At 44.4% G+C, this 13,162-nt stretch overlaps 1 protein-coding gene across 3 annotated transcripts in view; it reads left to right on the top strand.

Annotated features, from left to right (window-relative positions):
* rarga (retinoic acid receptor gamma a) overlaps nucleotides 1–13,162 on the top strand; it is a 43,910-nt gene that overhangs the window by 14,531 nt on the left and 16,217 nt on the right. Inside the window, exon 1 of one of the 3 annotated variants that reach the window (XM_069688070.1) lies at nucleotides 8,919–9,637. The exons of the other annotated variants lie outside the window; for them this stretch is intronic. Within the exon in view, the coding sequence (XP_069544171.1) occupies nucleotides 9,493–9,637 (145 nt within the window). The 5' untranslated portion in view covers nucleotides 8,919–9,492. Of the gene's footprint in view, nucleotides 1–8,918; nucleotides 9,638–13,162 lie in introns of those variants that run through there. 3 annotated transcript variants of the gene reach the window in all.

The raw sequence follows: 13,162 nt of genomic DNA, 5'->3' as shown, positions 1-13,162 counted from the left end.
CTGTGTGTGCAGTCCCCCTCTCTCCCCCACTACAGCATGCCTGAGCACCTCTCCAGCCTTTCAGCCGTCAATCACTACCACCCCCCCGCCCCTCGCCTGCCACACACACACACACACACACACACCCTTCCTTCTCACCACCACTGCCCACCTAATCCTCAAGGTATTTTCACAGAACCAGAGAGAGAGAGAGAGAGAGAGAGAGAGAGAGAGAGAGAGAGAGAGCACCTGGGGGTAATGTCCTGGTGTGGTGGAATCCAAGAACACACCCTGCAAGAAAAACACACAGATACACACAGGCAAACACACTATCAGAGATACTCTTCCCATACTCTCTCTCTCTTTCACACACACACACACACACACACACACACACACACACACACACACACACACACACACACACACACACACACACACACACACACACACACACACATATGCACACAGAGCACTTCTTTCATCTAAAAACTAGAAACATACCCCTGATGCAGAATCGAATCCCACCGCACTGACAGATGGATTCTTTTTGGTTTTTACCCTGGCATGAGTTTAGACAAAAAAAGAGTATCAAAGCACAAACAGACGCAGGCAACCACATGCACTGGGGCTTCATACATGACTGCTTGTACTGACACATCCACACTGGCAGTAGTATCGTTCACAAGGGTTAAAGACCGCAGTTATTCGGTTTAAGCTCTCTGTCAGAGCTTAAACAAGGCAGGGGTCAAAGATTAAGTCGGGATCATCGTGACAATTAGCCTCAACTCAGCTTTATGTGGGGAGATTGACATTTTTAGTACCTCTGATATTAGCTGATAGTTGCTTAATAAATAAATATCTGGGTTGGCTTAATGTTATTTCCTGTAATGATTAGGATTTATATTATTGTTAATTCTCAAATCAGCACTATGATTAAAGTATCTCTTTTTTTAATGGTAATTTAAAGGGCTGCAACTATTGTTTCGTAATCTGTCACTGTCTTTCGGTCTCTAAATGTTTGAAAAATGCAGTGACATCATCAAATTGTTTGTTTCGTTTGATCAACAGTCCAACACCGAAAATATTTCATTTACGTTGATATTAAACATGTTATATTAAATAATCAAACAGCAGAATATTGGATTAAATATTGATTGATGTTTCTGTCCTGTTAACTAATACATTAATAATTGAATAATTCTAAAACATCTAAACTCCTAACCTGTATTGCACTGTAATTCTTATACAAATATGCATCCCAGTATCAGTTTAAATTCTGTCCTCTCAGTGGAAAACTCTCTGTTGCTCTTATCGCCTTTTAAAACATCCTATTGGTGTATCCCTTGACAAGGAATGTTACAAGTCATTTTGCTGACAGCAGTCTCATTCCCTGCTCTTTTAAATGTTAGGGGAAGACAAAAGGCTTTGGTTTGGACATTCCCCAGGCCCCGTTTTTCTTCTCCTTCAACTTCTTCTCCAAGAGTTGGCTTAACAGTCCTGCTCATTGTTGTCAGGCCTGTCTGTAGGCCAGACTGACAAAATACCTTCCACATAAAGGGAGTAGCACTGTGGATATTTCTCTGTGTGTGCAAGTCAATAGTTCTGAATTCTTGCCAACTTCAGAGCTCTGTGTGTAATTGTTGTTAGAGAGATAGCCCGGGTGACACCCACCTTTGTTGGGCGTGCATGCTGTGCCGACCTGTCCAAGCACCTCCCATGGCGGCACTCTGTTTTGGCACCAGAGTGTCTTTGGAAATACCTGTTTTGCACAGAGGTGGGAAGAGACGGGAAAGGGGAGGGACACGGGGTGGGCCGACTGTGTCTGCACATGTAGGCATAGTAGGCTTTTCTTCACTCTTAATGCATAAAAGGAGGAAATGGACCTGGCAGATCTTAGTGCTTCACTTCAACCTTTAAGTCATGTGACCATGTGGGTGTGCTGCAAGACTCCCATCCTTACACCCATATCTGAATAAATGCGAAGCAGCATTTGTTCATCCGTGAGAGGGTCTGATGGGTTTCTGTGCAGTGTGTAGCGGAGGCTGTTATCAGTTGATCCCTGTCATTATGGGAGCCCTTCAAACAAACAGTTGGAAGCCCATTAAGGCCACTTACTATGTGATAACATCATCACTGAGCCCTGAAACACCTCTCTAAGCTTTCACCAATCAGGGCCAGAGCCCTGGCCCCAAAGCCAGCCACAGGGATGTTTTGAAAAGCTAGTAGGTCATTTCCTTCAGCCCACATGGCCTGGCCCAAAATCTAAAAGTCCTGGACTTTCCATTCATACCATAATTTGTAGGGTTATGCTGTGTGATGTATACAGAAAAGTCATGAAAGGCTCAGCTGTGAATGTTTGAGCTGTGTTGCAGTGGGATGAAATTAAAAGCTTTGTATTAATAGAATGGAAAGAATTGCGTGTTGAAACATGTGTAAAAGCTGCCTGAGTCGGCTCAGTTGTGCCTCCAGTGGAGACAAGATGAACAGCCGTTCATGTGACTTGTGTGTGCTGGGAATGAGTTTATATGCCTCACACAAATTCACACACACTCACCAACATTAGCATATTGACTGCCTAGAATATATGTATACATCTCTGTGTGTGTGTGTGCTCTCTCAGACATAAACACACATGTTTGCACGCGCACACACAGCTCACACAAAGCATTTAGTCAGGCAGGCTGTGAAGACGTACCAAAATGTTCCAGCACAAAAAAATATCCTCATGCAGAATGACATAATTAAAAACACTCATCGCATTCTTAAACACACACACACACACACACACACACACACACACACACACACACACACACACACACACACACACACACACACACACACACACACACATATACATAAGGAGGTCATGTTGGCTTAGAGAGCTCGGGGAGTTGCGTAAAGGAGCCATTTTGGTGGGAAATGTAGCATGAGAGTGAATGTAAAAGCGAACCTTTAAATGGAGGATAGGGACAACAGGGAAAGACATCAACTAGCAGAGTGAAGGCTTCTCCACTGGAGGCGAAGCAGAGCACAAACAGCACATTGTGCCGCTTTTATTTATTTTCCTAAGGTTGAAGTGCTGGGTTTCAGCCCAGCCTTGATGGAGGTAAGTAGGTAGGTCATTGATGGTGTAGGTTTGGATTTGTCTGGGTGCAGATGTGCATGCTCATGTGGGTATACTGCATATATGAGAGACGGGAGGGAGGGAGACCAAAGAGAATGTATGTATGGATATGAGAGCAATGTGCTTTGCCCTGCTACCCGTCGCTTCCTCACAGACACACGAGCTTTCCTACATGTACTGGAAAACAAAACGCCCATCTCAATTTTGTTTTTCTTTAAAAACTGTGATGTCACCTTTCTTTTTAAACTTGCAACGGCTTTCAAAGACAGCTTTGATTTCACATTTACGTTTGCTCCCGAGAGCAAAGTCGATCCATCTCTGACACCGATCAGTCATTGTGGCATTTACTGATCTCTCTGAGATTTATTAGAGGGGGCAGAGCAATGGGCTGAGACTAGGAGAAAACATTACAAGTAGTTTTTTAAGAATTTGAGAAAAAATACATATATTTGCGATCAGTGGCACTGGCAGATTCAAGGCACTAACGTTATGATGCAAATAGGTTAATCAGAGTTTTATTGTGGTGTCGTGACGGTAACTTCTCTTGCTCTCTTGCTCACTTAGTCTGTGAGCACATATCATGCATATGCTGCAGAGTAACATAATTGTGATTTGCTCCGATACATAATTTTTACTTGGCATTTCCCAGCATTTCCTCTTCCTCTGTAACTTTTGAAAATATGGCAACCAAATTAGGTGTAAGTGTTTGATTGAAATATTATTGTTTTGGAAGAATTTAATAATAACCAGTTAAGCCTACATAGAATATGCTGTGTAATTTACTAATGATGTATGAGATGTATTTGGATTTTCATCAGCAGTGATTTTACAATTGTAATATAGGACAATACTGATCTCAGTTTAAAAAAAAAAAATGCTTTCATATACTGTGTTTCTTTCTGAACAACATTAACATTGTCACACTGTCGAAACCCTAATGAAAACCATTCAAAAAAATCAGACCCAGATAATTTATGACAGTGGTATAAAAGAAAAGAGCCCGGGTGGATGGCTCTGCAAAACTATTCATCAGCCAAATGTGATCTCAATTCAGCAACAGTTTTTAAATCATGAAAGATAGAGCTACATCACATTTTAGAGCACCCGGATATGAAACTAAATCAGAGTTAGCAGTTTTTCATTTAGACCCCAGCGTTCAATGGTATGAATGCCAACGCTTAATGAGAAAAAAAAAAATCACTGTTATAGAGCCATCTGCTCACTGGCATCTCTGCTCCTGTGACCACGATCTACATAGCAAATTAGCAATGCTCGAGCTGGACCGTTAGTGTGTGCTTGTGTGTGATGACAGCAATGTGTAGGGCTGTTTGGCTGTGTCCTTGATCTATCAGTGAGACCGGAGCCTCCTCAGCTTTAATAAACAGCTCTGCATCGTCTGACATCCCCGCTTTCATCTCCCTTGGCGACCACCGGCCTCAAGATGACAGCTCTCCGAGGCGCTCCACTCCTTTTTAGAAATCAATTCCCTCACATTGACCTTTTTATTTTTCAACCATGATTCTGGCTGGCCATGATTCAATAAATGATGGAGGGAAAATAGACCAAAAAAAGGCCCACTTTCTTTTTCCTGACAATTTCAGGGCCCACTGAAGGCATTTTTGTGAAAGTGATAGCAAGTGGAATATCTGCTGCTCTGACGTTATCCACCTAAACCCTGCTGGCTTATATGCTTTTCAGTTCCCTCGCTCTCCTCGCTCTCTTCTCCTTTTCTTTCTCCTCAGCCTTCACCTTGGATTTCCTCTCATTATCCCTCTCTGCAAGTTGGAGCCAATTTACCCTAAGTGCTGGAAACTTGCTGCAACTTTTCGTGTATATTTTGAATATGTGTGTGTGTGTGTGTGTGTGTGTGTGTGTGTGTGTGTGTGTGTGTGTGTGTGTGTGTGTGTGTGTGTGTGTGTGTGTGTGCATGTGTGTGTGTGTGTGTGTGTGTGTGTGCATAAGTGTGTGTGTGTGTGTGTGTGTGTATAAGTGTGTGTGTGTGTGTGCCGCACTGCATGCCTGCCTGTATGAAAAGTCAGCAATGGTTGCTGGTAAGAGAGGGGCCACAGAGTGTACTATAGCTGTGACATGATGACAGATGAAGATAAAGAGGCTACTATTAAAAATAGGAGGGGTCAGTTTTCAGATAGTCCTTTGTGGGCACGTGCAAGACAAAAAGCACACAATGGCGAGGAAGGAGGGTTGGGTTATCCAAAGGCGTGGGAGGCCACTCAGGCCCAGGGCGGGCCTATATGAGAACAAGATGGGGGTTCATACTTTTGGCTGAACAACTAAAAGATCTGACTTTTTTTCCCCACAAAACAAGAGTAGCAAAATGTCATGACAGTGCAGATAGAGGGAGAGAAGGAGACAGAAAGTGAAAAAGGCTTAGCTGAAAGATGGCCAAGGTTGATAGTGCTCTGAAAAGTAGCTCTGTTAGGCCTTTGGTGGGACCAGGGTGTGAACAGAGGCGAACATGGCCGCTGCTGAAAAAAATGGTCTCTCAGAAATCATGCCCCACTTTACCCCCATCCCTCCTCCTGACACATCCTGTATCTTCCAGAGATATACTGTGAGAGAGAGGTAGATGAGTGGATAAGCTTACATGTTTTGTCAGAGCTGAACATGTGTAAAATCTGCGGCTGGTGGAGCCGTTGATGGATGTAATGACAAAGAACGCCAGGATTGCGCTTTGTTTTTGCTGACAAAAATAACACACCATGGCATAAATATAAATAAATTACTTTTTCTTTTTATGAAAAAGATGGAAAATATTTTGTCTACATGGGTTCTTGATTAGCTCTGCTGTGGAAAAATAAAAGCTGTATGGGATGTGTATTTGTGTGTGTGTGTGTGTGTGTGTGTGTGTGTGTGTGTGTGTGTGTGTGTGTGTGTGTGTGTGTGTGTGTGTGTGTGTGTGTGTGTGTGTGTGTGTGTGTGTGTGTGTGTGTGTGTCTTCTGTGTAACCTGAATCTGGCTGTAGTGGGAGGGCGTTTTGGACTGGTGTTTAGTGTCTCTATCATCACCAGCAATCTGTTTCAGCATGTCTATACACTGCACACATGCTCACATCAGAAATGGAAAAGCCCTGCATTCCTTTTCAAAACCAGCACACTGTGTTCAGCGTAAATTGTTGTCTTTATTACCTCACACACCACTGCGCTGTTGATGGCTCGGCTGGAACCTGAGTCCCTGTATACAGAGGAAGTGGCAACAATGTGTTGTATACGTCTTATCTGTAATCGGCATCAGCGTGCCAGACAGTAGTAAAGCCAGATTTTCATGGGCTCCTGCGTGGAGCTATAAGTAGACTGGGTCCATCTTACGGGAGTGTCCCTGTCTTCTCTGTGGATACAGACTTGAAACATCATAAAAATAAATCATATCAAAAAACCAATAATAAAACATTTTGAAACTGTGTTTAAATCTGTTCTAATCACTGAAATTAAACATGATTGAAAGCAGCAGTCAACATAAAATGACCAGTGAGTTGGCAGCCACTGAAAATGAAACATTTCCAAAACCTTTGTCAACTAAAACAAATCACGCAGTCAGGAAAAAATGGCCATAGGGAACTTGATGAAATGGCAAGAGCATTTGCAGAAACAAGGGGGGGGGGGGGAATTAAGGAGAGCGATGGAGAGACTTGTGAGCCAGCAAGTGAGGGAGAGAAGGAGGGAGGGCAGGATAAGTTTTGGGGGAAAGTTAGTGGCCCAGTGGGGGTTTCTTCTGGAGTTCAACCTCTCTGGCTGGGGAAGGGGTGGGGTGGGGGGGGGGACCAGCCTGGGTCAGCAGCAGTATGGAGTATGTGTAGATTAGATGTCTAAACTCACTCTGCAGACCCTCTGAAGCCTTGGAAGACTCACAGCTCCTAGCGCCATTTGCCAATAAGCAGAGAACCTGGGAGTTAGTGATCTGAGTTATAGTCTCAATCCTAGTAAAAAGAAATGTCAAAACCAGGGGAATCGGATAGGGTCCATAAATCTCCAAAAACAAAAGAGTTTCAAGTGTGAGCACATGATATTATGAATTGATTTTGTTTCAGCTCACTGGTCCAGAGAGCAGCCCTGGCAAACAACGCTGATGTTACATAGAACATTTGAGCACCAGGGGATTAGCCAGTTTCTAGTTTCCAGGATGCTGTATGAAACTAGCAGGGAGAAAAAAAAAAAAAAAAAAAGACAGGAAGGAGACGAAAGACGAGTGTGAGAAGAATGCTTGTGGATCATAAAATGTGACTCCGGGCAGTGATGATTTAATCTGAAATGCATCCAGACCAGGACTTTTTTTTTCTTCTGAATTATCGAGTAAATGGGTGGAGAGGTAGGAAAAGAAAAGAGTCATTTTTAACAACAAACCGTTCGCAGTGGCATCTCTGATAGATAATAGTTTGTTATCTAGCCTCACTGTTCTTTTCTTGCTGTCATAAAGCCTCCTTTTTATGACCTGACAGCTGTAAGAAACACATAAAAACTACTGGTGTTGTTTACTGTTTGATGCAACAAAAGAGCTATTAAATGTGTGTCTGTTTGGGTGACCGTGTGTGTGCATGGGCAAGTGTGAGTTTCAGCCCACTTGTGTGTTTGACTGTGTGTGTGTGTGTGTGTGTGCCAGTTTAAGAAAAATAAACAGGAGGTCTCAACCGGAGGACTAGCTTTTAGGTCAATAAACAATGTAATGAAAATCATTCAAAATAACCAGAAATGTGAAAGCATGGTTTCTTTCATGAGACAGGAAAAAGAGTGAAGTGTTAGACAGAGGAGGAGAAGGAGGAGGAGGGGGAGATGGGGAGGAGAGGGAGATGGGGAGGAGGGGGGTACTGTGTGTTTATGGAGAGCATAGCCAGCAGCACAGATTGACAGGAAATGGTGTCTTTTTTTGCCTGCTGGGCTGTACCACTTGGACTGGTTTGACAGGGGGGGAGATGAATGTGCAGCTCTCACAGACTAAAGCCATTCTATTATCATATATCTCCCATTGTATCAGGCTGTTTGCTTTAGCCCTGCCAGAGTCTATCTGTCTGCTGAGCAACAGTTAGGTCCACAGACCACCTATTGATTTCCTTTGATTTTCTGTCACTGTGAGGGCTCTGCTATTTTTTTTTAAATTGAATTGTATTTTTTTTTATCAATACACAGACCAGCCAGTGTTAAAGAAGGCTAAATGCAAAAGGTGAAATTTTATGGTGTGACTCCCAATAAAACAATCAACTAAACATGTAGGTGGCAAGAGGCTTTTTAATCCTTCTTTGTACAGCCGCACTGCATCTGCATCCTCTGTATCCCTTTGCTAAAGTTTGTCAGATATAAATCCAAAACAAGGTCAAGTGAACCTGTGAGAAGTGTGTCCAGCACATGGTGAGTTTGTATATTGGGGGTATTTGTCTGTGTAAATGCACTGCGGGGATTGAGCGAGGCAGCCCTCATTCATCACTGTTAAAGCACTTCCAGAGGGAGAGACAGAGAGAACTGCCCATCCTCTGTTCCCTCAAACAGCCTGAGAGGGAGGAGGGATTTACCCTGGCATCTGGTTTCTGGGTTCAACCACAGCACAATGTTCTTTCTCTCTCTGTCTCTGGCTCTCTCTCTCTCTGACACACACATACACACCAGGGCCAGTGGCTGGACTTTAATATGGTTATGATTAGAGACGGGGGGCTCAGAGGAGGGAGGGGAAGTGGGCTCATATTTACTGCAGGGAACTGGGGGAGGTGCAGTGTAAAGACAGGCAGAGACAGGGACCAGATCTGAATGGGAGACCATTGGGAGGAGAGGGGTGGGGGTGATGTTTGTTTGTATTCGAGGCTGAAATATGAAACCCAAAACAGCACACACAAGAAAACATGAGAAGAATGGGAAGAAAGTTTTGTCCTCTAACCAGATCGGCTCTTCCTCCAGTGCAGGCTCTGCTGGACGGCCCTCCCTCCTCCTCCTGGGTCCCTCCCTCTCTGGCATTCTCTCCACCCCCCTCTCAGAGCGTCATGCCGAGGCAGTTGGTTCGCTCCACTGTGTCTGGGGCTCAGCGAGAGCTGTGAGAGGCTGTTATTTAGGTCTGTTACAGCAGACAGGGAGCAGCTCACCCAAGGGCAGGGGGAGAGTAGAGAGTCCCACTCAGCTCAGCTTAGCCATTCAGGATCCAGATCTGCATTCCAGCTGAGAGGGAAAGAGGGAAACTCCAGCGTCGGCAGGAAAGGACAGCAGAGAGAGGCACAGCGAGAGATAAGTGAAGGGAGGGAAGGGAAGGGAAGGTTGCAAATCCACATAGCTGTTGCTGCTGTGTACTGTTGTCACCGCTTCAGCGAGTGACGTGAGCAGTGGAAGCAGGGCAGGACGCAGACAGGACTGAGGGCTTGTAGAGATTTCTGCTGAGGGTGGGGGGGTACCATGTTCGACTGTATGGAGGCTCTGGGAATGGGCCCCCGTCAGCTCTATGATGTCACCAGTCGCGGTGCATGCATGCTTCGGAAGGCGAGCCCCTTCTTTACCGGGTTGGACCCCTTTGCTTGGACGGGCAGTGCAAGTGTTCAGTGTAAGTGGCATCCTGTTTGGATTTCTTGTATGACACAATCATGACTGTTTCTCTCTCTCTCTCTCTCTCTCTCTCTCTCTCTCTCTCTCTCTCTCTCTCTCTCTCTCTCTCACACACACACACACACACACACACACACACACACACACACACACACACACACACACACACACACTCACTCACTCACTCACTCACTCACTCACTCACTCACTCACTCACTCCCTCTCTGTCTTGTTGCTGGCTTGTTTACCCCTCAGGGTTTGGCCAAGGGGGCTGCTGTCAGGGGCTACAGAGCAGCACAGGAAAAGACTGGGACAGACAGTCTCCTCTCCTCTCACTCCTCACAGCCAGTCTGAGCTGCTCAGCTATCTGAGAGAAACCCTCTGCTATGATATTATATGCACTGTGTCCCTGTGCTTTATTGTACTTGTGTGTGCCTTGTCTGTGTGACCATGTTTGACTCGTGAGTTTGAGCTCATGGAGTCAAGTTTCAATGACAATGTGAGCCACCTGAGGTTTGACCTTGCCAGGTGCTGCATGTTAGAAAGAGGAAAAGGTTTGGTGAGTGACAGGAAGAGAAAACAGTACCATGTTGGATGCACTCTGTTTAGTTTATCTTCCATTTGCAGTGTGGGGTTGATACTTGTCTGCTCACTATAGTTTAATGATGGATGTGGCCCGTTTAAATTATTACACACGTTAAACGTTTTGTGTAGCCTGCTGTGGTCTTCATTGGGCAGAGGTTTGTTTATGCTTCTGGATACTCGATTGATAATGATGTTCTTCTTGAGCCGCACAGCCATGAATTAATAAGTAGATGAATTATTTAGTGAATAAATGGATGAATAAATAAGAATGAATTCAAAGTCGTAAGAAAGCCGAGGGATATTCTGGCCTAGCTTTCTCTTCTCTCTTCTTCTGCTTCTGACTTCAGACAAGGCTCTGACTCTAACAACAACAACTGGGGTCCATTTCCATACACTTCCAGGGGGCTGTTGCTGCTGTGAGCCAGTGTGTGTGAGAGTTGAAAAGGAGTGGGGGTGTGTGAGCATGGTATGGTGGGAGAAGTGTTGAGAGAGCCAAGCCAGATAGACAGTAGAAAAACAATCAGGAATATCAGAGGAGCTGGAGCGATCAGAGAAAGAGCTGAACCCTGTTCTTGCTTTTTTGAGAGCTGTTTGTGACATTTTTCTGTGTTTTTCTGTTTGTTCATCCTCCTGCTCTTTTATTCATTTTTACTGCCTCTTGGGGGGGGGAGTCATCTGTCTTCATTAATCGTGAAGACACCAGCATTTCAGTGGACGTCATGCACACTGGCTGAGGTTTAATGAAGACAGATGCCCTGTCAGTGGAGGCTGAGGCCAGAGGGGACTCCAGCCAGCCCAGCCTGCTCTGCTTAGCTAGGGGAGCCCTGATGATAACAAGATGAGATTTGTTTATTTAATCAATCAGGCTTCTATGGCCTCTGCTTTTAACCCATTCACACACATGCACACATTTAAAAATTAGACCTCCAGATTCCTGAAGTACGTTTTCTTTGGGATCTTTGTTACCTAAACCAAAGATAAAAAAAAAAAAAAAAAAAAGTCCAGAAAAGCTGCCCTGAGGGTACGAGAGCTGAGTCTAACAGAGCAGAGCAAAGTGGAGGCTGGTGTGGTGTACTGTTTCAAGCCCTGTGTGCCCAATAACCTTTATAAACAAGGCCGCCCTATCCCCGCAGAAGGAGCCATAATGCCTCTCTTTACTGAAGCAGTTGCCCCTCATTGTCCTCATCAATGAAGCTGATGAATTGATGTTTGGGTCTGATATCTCATTAAGTCAGCCCAGCTGCACAACAGAGAGACCTGTCTGACTCCTAATGCCACACTGACACAAGCACACCACTCTGCACACCAAAATAGCCACTGTGTTTGTAAAGAGAGTCACCTAGCCCTGGATTAACACTCAACAATGAGTTACCGTGGGCCCTTTTGTAAAAAGAAGTCAACTGTTTGGCAAATGCTCACTTTGAGTTGCACTTCAGACAACATGGATGTTTATTATAAATCGTGAATTCCTTGGTATTTCTTCGGTAACCTGTAGAATATGCAATAAAACATTTTTGTTCCCCTAAATCTCCCACCAAATGAGTATATTCCATTGTGTTGGCAGTAAATCTCCTGCGGTGATAAGTGTCACTGTTGCTGGCCGTTAGCCAGGGACAATCGGAGGACTTAAAAGTGTGTGGTCAGTTTTCCTGTTTTTTTGTTCACTAGTGGGAGACCTCAACGTCAGAGGTTAGTCAGAGGCTATGGCCTGGCCAATGTCAGATCTCCTGCATGTGTGGCGGCCTTGTCAGCTTGCTGAAAAGGAGACCCTTTCAACCAGCTTGACTTGTGTAATGCTCTTAAGTGCCTTATGCCACAGAGCTGGTACTACATCTGAGCTGCCCTACACATAAGGATAATGGACACTGATTTAGTCATACGTCAATGAGAACTGAATTAGTCAACTGCCTAGGAAGCCATTTGAGAGAGCCTATGCAGACCGATCCCTTCTCCGTCAATGTTCATTTGCTTAGAAGAATGAGTCAATTACGTTTAGCAACTCTCCGGGGTCAGACGAAGGGAAAATGTGTTTTTCTCACCAAAACACACTCGTGGCTCCATCTTTCCAAGCACATTTTGGATATTAATTGTGATGCTCGCAACCGATACATACAAGGGCCGGACGTGGCGGTAACAGATTGCTGGAGTAATTTGTCACTGTGCATGCAGTCACGCACACACACACACACACACACATGCATTGGCACACAAGCCTCTTTGTTTTCCCTTAATGTGCTGTTCAAAAGTGAATTGAGGAGCTAATTGAAATGGGGGTATAGATCTCAGCAGCAGTGGCAAAGAAATAAGAGCTTCCTATGACCGCTGGCACATTCTGGCCTGATCATTTTCTCCCTGATAGAAGTCCGCAGTTATTTCATTATAATTACAAAAGATTCAATTAAAAGATTAGAATGCCTGAGGGGGCAGGACTGGGAATAGATAGTGGTATCTTGGTTGGGGGGTGGTGTGCGTGTGCATGCGTGCATGTGTGTGCGAGTGTATGAGAGCGAGAGAGGTAGAGAGGGAGAATGAAGGAGACTTGGAGTTCTAATGAGGAATTGTCACTGCTGTCATACACACATAAATCTCGTTGATTCCTCCAAGATAATGTCAAAACAATGTGCTGAAGCCGGTCCAAGGTCACTGAGTTGTAATTGATACAGCTGAGGGAAAAAAAAAACCCTTCACTTTTCTCAGAAAATGATTATACCACTGCAACTCAATGAGGTGTTTGAAGTAGGGAATCCATAAAAAGTGAAATGTACAAAACACTGAAGCAAAGAGTCTGAACTGTTCATTGTGCTCACAAACACTTCGAAATGTCATTTAAGCTACGACTACATTATAGCGTGTTAGAAGCCATTCATTAAATGTTTTAGAAGTGCTTTTAGATAATGAATAGAAAGGATTAAAGTGCTCCTAATTGATATAATTCTTT

This window comes from Brachyistius frenatus, unplaced genomic scaffold (genome assembly GCF_029030835.1).
Source record: "Brachyistius frenatus isolate BFR_SWC_R1_liver_20210118 unplaced genomic scaffold, ASM2903083v1 Contig_6, whole genome shotgun sequence".
Lineage (NCBI taxonomy): Eukaryota > Metazoa > Chordata > Actinopteri > Embiotocidae > Brachyistius > Brachyistius frenatus.
Note: the sequence above shows the minus strand (reverse complement) of the source record. Positions and strands in the feature narration are given on the sequence as shown.